General features: G+C 39.4%; 2 protein-coding genes across 2 annotated transcripts in view; one reads left to right on the top strand and one right to left on the bottom strand.

The window, feature by feature from the left end:
* Nucleotides 1-439, top strand: part of zranb1b (zinc finger, RAN-binding domain containing 1b) — a 16913-nt gene extending 16474 nt beyond the window's left edge. Inside the window, exon 11 of the mRNA XM_035663136.1 lies at nt 1-439. Coding sequence (XP_035519029.1) covers nt 1-4 — 4 coding nt within the window. The 3' untranslated portion in view covers nt 5-439.
* A 2773-nt stretch (nt 440-3212) lies between these two features.
* The window catches only part of ctbp2a (C-terminal binding protein 2a), a gene marked incomplete in the record, with an annotated part of 34114 nt that continues 29947 nt past the window's right edge, over nt 3213-7379 (bottom strand). The window contains 3 exon segments of the mRNA XM_035663137.1: nt 3213-5037; nt 6656-6779; nt 6864-6991. Coding sequence (XP_035519030.1) covers nt 4854-5037; nt 6656-6779; nt 6864-6991 — 436 coding nt within the window.

Raw genomic sequence — 7379 nt, 5'->3', positions numbered from 1 at the left:
GTGACAAAACTGAAGTGGGGGGTGGGGGAGGGGGAGGGGGCAGGACACCTCCCCTCCTCCTTTCTCTTACAGTTTATTTTCCTTTTATTTTAATTTTTTTCCTTTCCTGACACGGACAAACTGTGAAAGCCTTCAGGAGAGGACAGGGAACCAGAGGCCCCCCCACCCACCTTCCACCTCTGACAGAAGACACTGCTACTCCTCTAGCACACGCAGGCACTTGGTTAACACTTAAAACACATTCAACACTTTACAGACTCCGCTGCTGCTCAGCACAGAATCGGGAGAATAAAGGTTTACGAATGCAAACGACCTTTTGATTTGTTTGATTTTCAAATGTAAAGGAAAAAAGGAAACTTTATCCATAGATGTAAATGCATGTGGTTGTTTAAAAAAAAAAAAAAAGAGTATAAGGAAATATACCAGCATTGACTCAAATCAACACTTTATATCTGTTCAGTGTGGGCACTGACAAAAGCACACTTCCAAATTGATCTTTTTGATGTTTTTCCAGTTGTATAAGAGTTGGCTTCTTTAGCATTTTGTTTTTGAATGGGCAGGGACAAAGCCAATAAATATCATTATCTTTAGAGAACCAGAGATTGTGTAATAATAAAAGACTTTAATCCTTATTAATAAGCACTGCACATTTATTAAAACATTTCTATATAAATACAGTATCATTGCTTGAATTAAGGTCATATATGAAGCTCTTGAAAAGGGAGATGTTCCCTTTACAAGTCGAATCTACACTCATTGAGGTTTCACACACAAACATTCATGTTGGATCTTTGGTTTACCTTTTTTTTTCAGACTGATTGAACTGAGAAGTTGTGTGTGTGTGTGTGTGTGTGTTTTTTTTCTTCTCTGAACTACATATTTATTGTTTGGAAACTTATTTGAGCTAATAAGAGCTTTCTGTATATTTTTTTTCTCTCCTTTTTGTGGTTTTGTTAATTATTCTCTCAATCTTGATGAAGACACATTGCACAGAAACACTGTTGCTGTGAGGAAAGAACCAATCATGACCATCAGTGAAAAGTTTACTTATGTCGTTGCGTGCGATTTAGTACCTCATCTGGATGCCTAAAATCTGGTGCTTTTTGTTTTTCTTGGGCAGACGTGTGGGAGTGAGACGCGTTCAATGTCGACATAAACCCAGAAGTCACACTCGTCTCGTTGTCCCCCCCCCCCATCCTTATAGCATTTGTTGTCAAGGTCACCCTCATGGTACACGTCAGTTCACCTCCTCTGCGACGCCTGTTTGTTTTCATTATGTGAAACCACCTTTACGTTTTTGATCAAGGTCGTTGTGAGTGACGGCAACATATAAAACCAAAGCTGACAGGAAAAAAAAAGAAAAAAACACGCGTTGTCGTTACTTTTTTTTTTGCTGTGAATGTTTGCATTTTGTTTTTCCTTTGCCATGGCGTACTGTAACCCTCTTTCGTGTTTCATTCAAGTCATACACATTTTTTTGAGCATCACCTGTATGTTGCTTTGTATTTATGCAATAGTTGCAGTTGTGACTGATGGTTTGTGGATTTAGGCCTGACTTCACTATACAGAGTGTAACGCAAAGAACAGGCAAATAAGGAAAAAAATAAAGGAAAACCTTTTTGAATGTCTAACTAAACTGTTTTCTTTCTGATATTAGTGATTGATTAGTTATTTCATGTATCGGTTAAAGCTGTTTTACATATTTAATTCAGATTAGAAACACTTAACCTGTCATCATCATGTCGCTAGATTTCTCTTTAAATAGGAATTATGTGTCACTTTCACAGTATGTTTTTGAAGCACATTTCTGTAGCACCCCCTAGTGGATTCAAAATGTGTGGCACGTAAGTATCAGCAGGTCAATTGAAAGTCATAAAGAAATGAACACTTCTGACAAAATATAAATAAACAATATATAATGCACTATAATGTACTTGTAAGCAGATGTAAAGACATGTAGTATAAATGTGTTGGTAAAGTCATGATTATTAAGCTTGAAGGTCTACGACTAATAATTATTTCCACTATCGATTACTTTGACGTTACTTTACTGTTTCTTCACAGTTTCCTAGAATTCAAGTTTTGTCCAACCAATGTTGGTTTGGAGGTTATCAAAACAGTTGCCTATTACCTTTCTTTTGATTGACACATTTGATTGACATTATACATTAATAAACACTTAAAATGTTTGTTTATCTCCTTACAACTACAATATAGTGTGTTAACTTGTAATAACTGACTATTTGAACGGTCCACCTACAGATAGTTTAGAGATTATTTGTAACATTTCAACTGTTTTGCTTTGGCTGTAAATGTTAACCATATTATCTATATTATGTGACAATTTATGGATATATCCTGACCAAGAGTGGTGTAATATCAAAAAACAGTTGCTGAATCTGTTGAAATGTTACAAATACTGTCTGCAGACGGACCATTATTTTTCACAATTGGAAAAATATTTGGCTCCTCGGCTGCTAAATGTTAACTTTGTCTGGCTCTACACAGGAAGTGTACCGTGGGCGATATTTTTTTCACAGGATGGGGAAGTCATGACACGCCCCTGCTCTGCCTAACCCTACTACACCTTTTAATTACAACCACACATACACGATACACATATTTTTTAGATTTGAGGATATCATCATAGTTGAGGTCCATCGCTTATAAACAGTCATCAATCCACTTAGAAATCATAAAAAATGATGCATCTTATAACTCCAAAGAACCTGCCTGAGAATGAACACATTTATTAATTGTCTTCAGTATCAAAGTAATCCAGGGATATCTGTCTGTACGTCAATGGATACACTGCAGGCACCAACTGCTAACGGCTAATTCGGCATACTTTTAATGATGGTCTGCTAAAATATAAAGTAATATAGGGCTTAGGTAGTAGCCCATAGCAAAACATCATAATACACATCCTGTTAACAAGCATTATGGGAACTGTATTTCCAAAAGTTGGAGCATGATTATCCACCTACTAAAATATAATAATAATAATAATAATAATAATAATAATAGGTGACAAAATCCATTTATATTAACTTTTTCTTTATGTGAGCTGCACAATAAACTTATTTTTTGACATTTCTGACATTGACCATGTCAGAATTTGAGAATTTAGAGGATTTTAAAGCAACTTTTAAATAACTAAAAAAGTGTCCAGGAAAATCAAATATCCCACAAATGTTCCACAGAGTCAATCATCAATCAGAACAGTAAGTTTTATTTATTGTTTCCAGCTGCACTGTATGCTATATGTTCACCTTGTACAAGAAACAAATACAAATACTCACACTAAAAACCAAACAATCTGCTAGCAGCCGTCTCTTGCTAACGTCGTGGGGCTAAAAGGAATGAATGTGGCTGCTGTTCACAGAGGGCACGATGCCTCCGAGAGCCACAGCTGGATTCCATTAGAGCAGAAAAACAAAGAAACTATAAGGAGGAGAGGGTGGGGTCGTTCACATAAGACTATGATTATAAGAACATTTAACAAGGCAATACAAATCTAACAGGACTGAAAACCTTGAACATCAAAAAACGTACATTTGATATATAAAAAAATACCACAATGGAGAAAGAGGTGGAGACATGAAAAGCAATAATCCAGACTTGTTTTTGTTTTTTTTTCCATTTCTGTTTCGATTTGGACATATTTGAGGGTTAATATTTTTTCCTGAGTCAGTAAGAGATTTGTTTGTTTTTTTCCCAAACACTTTCCTACCTCGCTAGCTGGTGCTGCAATGTACTGTAGGTCCTTTGGATGCGAACAGATAACATCTGGGACGCTGTTCGTGACAATAACCAAATATCGTAGGTACCTCAGTTCAGCAGAGTTGGAAAAGTTACAACAGCAATATTTAATTGAGATGACACACTCAACAGAAAATATCTAACCACGAATGGTCGTTTCCTTTTTTTTCTTCTTGCCAGTTTTTGGTTGAAAAGGGTCTTTTTTTTTTTTTATACCTCATAAGCCAAAATATTCTTCCTGGAACTGGAAACCACATCTGCTGCCCCGCATCTTGTCTCTACATTCAGGGGCCACCAGCCACGACGATTGGAAAAATGGAGCAAAGATGGAGTCCAGATTTCTGACGGAGACGGCAGATGCTGCTGTTGTCATCAGCTGACTTTTCTTGTCTGCTAAACATACGTGTAACTGTAAATCCATTCATTTTCACACACTGAAGAACAGAAAAAACAAAACAAAAACAGATATTCACTTGCAACAGAAACACAGAATATAGGATAAACCGAAGAAAATTAAAAAAAACAAAAACAAAAGAACACAGGACATGTTGGCGCTGAAATGGGTGAAACTGACGAGGAAGGAGGGAAAGCGGAGGCTCGACGGATCGTTTATGAAGTCCCTGTCCCTTCAGCCTCCCCCCTTTAAAAGTAGGGAGCGTGGGTCATGTTTCCATCCTGCACGTGGTAAAGTCAACGTGTCCCAGGAGTCGGGAGGAATTCTCCGTAAAATATACTCAAAAAATAAAGATAAAAACAAAAACATCACTTAAATCAAGGACGAACAGAAACAGATTATGGGGGGGAGGAAAGGTTTCCGATCTTCGACGCATGAGTTTGACCGTCAGTCCCATCTCAGTGTGGCAGCTCGTGTGTGTGTGTGTGTGTATTAACATCCGCTGTCCTCACTTGGGCTTAGTGGTTTCATACAAAAAGAAGACGTGTGAAACGTTGCCCGGCAGGCAGTCTGCTGGTAGGTTCAGATGGCTGAAGTCAAGCGTACAAGTTGGATGGTTGAGTTGGTCGGTCGCTGGGTTTTTTTTAAGTTTACATCGGGTTTTAGCCCCCCCTTTTGCTCGGTTGCGGCAGCAGTCCTACGGCTCAGTCATGTGCTCTCTCATGGGGTCGCCATGTTTGGAGGGTTGGTTGGGGGAGGTGGCCTGTGACGGATGGGTACCAGGGGGCAGGGTGTGGGCGATGGGCACTCCCCCAGGCACCAACCCCTCCATAGGTCCGGGAATCCCGCCGGGGGCAACGCCCACCACGCCAGGAGGGAATCTGGAGGTGGACAGGAGGTGATCAGCAGGCGTGATAAAGAGGAAAGGAAAACTGGTGAACTGAAAGTAACTTTTTCTTTTTAAAAGTATGCTGCTGCCATACGCCAAATTATTTTCCAACTACGAAGCTGAAAATAATACTTTTTGCTTCTGATCATTACTGTTTGAAGTGGGATTGTAAAGCAACTTTAATTCATTAGAGTAAGCAAATACCAAATCACTACATGAGAGCTGTGAAATTTAAAATGGATTACATATACTGATGTACTTTTGGGGACACAAAGGAACATTAAAAAGAATCAAAACATCTTGTTTTTGGCGGGCTCACTAAGCATCATCAACTCTATGAAACAATATATTTAGTAATGGTTAAACAATGCAAGGAGCACTGCAGCATGGAGGCAATACGTGAGAATATTAGGGCTCATACTCTGGTGCAGGGAAGTACTTTAAAGGGCCATTCACCCAAATTACAAAACAATGTATTATTTCTCACTACTCCCCCCCCTTTAGCCATACAGATAGTTTTGGTTTGGAAGTTCAGAAAATACATTAAAACAGGAATAGAGTCCCCAGTAAGTGAGATATTTCTTTATAATTTGGGTGAAATCAATACTTTATTACAGGGAGCTGAAAGGGACAAAGTGTGTGTGTGTGTGGGGGGGGACTCTTATTGCAAATACAACATCTGATAATATTCCAGGTTTGTTGCTAGGGGTTTTCCTTGGTGAACTTTAGCGTGACCCTTATCCCAGTTTCCCACCAAATGAGTATCTCTGTATCTTTCCCTCTTCCCCGCAGTGACTTAATTCCATGTCCTCTTCCTGTCGCTGAAAAAACTCCACAACTACAACATTCCTGTTTTTCTGTCACTTCACTATTTAAAAGAAAAAGCACTATTTTGATCCTTCCACTTCTGACAATTTGTATCTTGAATCGCTAATGAGAGAATAAAGGGAACTACTACTACTACTACTACTACTACTCTTGTTTTCCAGTCATATGTGGCTGTGACTGTATGAACCATTAGAGTGATCCTGTGTGCTATGTTTCAGTTTCAGGGTGGGGTGGGGGGAGTGTGTTTGGGGAATTGATGAGATGCTGGGTAGAGTGGGTACAGTTACAGCACATGTGAGTTAGAATGTGAAGCAGAAACAAAGGCTACAGATTTCAATGGAATTTGGTTTTAATAATGATGTTGTTCATTTGCCATGGCCTGTGGGCCAGCAGTGGTAGTATTCATTTACCTGGTTGAGAATTAGGTATATAATTTGTCCTGCATTCCCCCCGTTGCTATGGCCTGTACCATGGTTTGGTTCATTCGGCTGTGTGAGAGAAGCAGTTCATTCTGGTTGAGACAATATAGAGACTGAGAAACGAAGAGCCTAAACTTAACAAGGGCTAAATTCATTTGGGCCAATTCTACGTATAAATATGCCACAAAAACTAGGACCCAGCCTAATATTCAGGAAAAGAAAGTCAGAATTGTGAGAAACATACATTTGAATATCTAGACTACCCCTCCCCCACGTGTTAAGCCTCATCTGCTGCAGGTGTCGAGGTGACACAGGTGATCTCTGTGCGATGAGAGCAGCCTTCTGGGTAAATCCACCTCCTACCTGTAGGCGGCACCATTGATCTCAGGGTGAACTTGAGGCTGCTGCTGCTCCATCATCCCCCAGGGTGCCGTGGTGACAAAGAACTCTTTGTTGACGCAGTTTCGGAGGCTGTCAGGAATACGGCCTGTGTCGGGGCGAGATTGGACACTGGTGAGCTGAGGGAAAAGGCGAAATGCGGGAATGCGTGCGATTAAAGACGTCTCCGTACCAGTGATGGCTCGGCGTATTTCTGTGGCGGCGGCCTCTCTCATCTCCAGCGACGCCTGCTCGCTGTACCAGGCGGTGTGGGGTGTGCAGATCAAGTTGGGGGCGTCTTTTAGAGGACCTTGGGAAAAACTGTTCAACGGCAAATGAAAGACAAAGATAAACACAGATTAAGATATGCAAGATGAAGAAAACTGACATCAAACTGATTTTCTTGATATTACTGGGACTTCTGTACAGGGTTTCTGGAGTTCTCTACAGGGTAGATTTAAGACTTTTTAAGAACATTATGAATGCAATTTCATTTCATGTCCATACTGGCAAAACTAAGGACTAAGGAAAATCAGTATTGATTCCATGTTGGTTTCATTTTTTAGTTGTTACAGGATAATAAATTCCAAATCACATTTAAAAATGGCACTGAAATATGCAACTTTACAACTTTTTGCAAGTAACATTAACAACATTAATCCAATTAACTTTTTAAGATGTGGATAAATCATATTTAAGACATTTTTAA

Source organism: Morone saxatilis, unplaced genomic scaffold, assembly GCF_004916995.1.
Source record: "Morone saxatilis isolate NCDOM2014 unplaced genomic scaffold, NCSU_SB_2.0 Contig19, whole genome shotgun sequence".
Classification (NCBI taxonomy): Eukaryota; Metazoa; Chordata; class Actinopteri; family Moronidae; genus Morone; species Morone saxatilis.
Note: the sequence above shows the minus strand (reverse complement) of the source record. Positions and strands in the feature narration are given on the sequence as shown.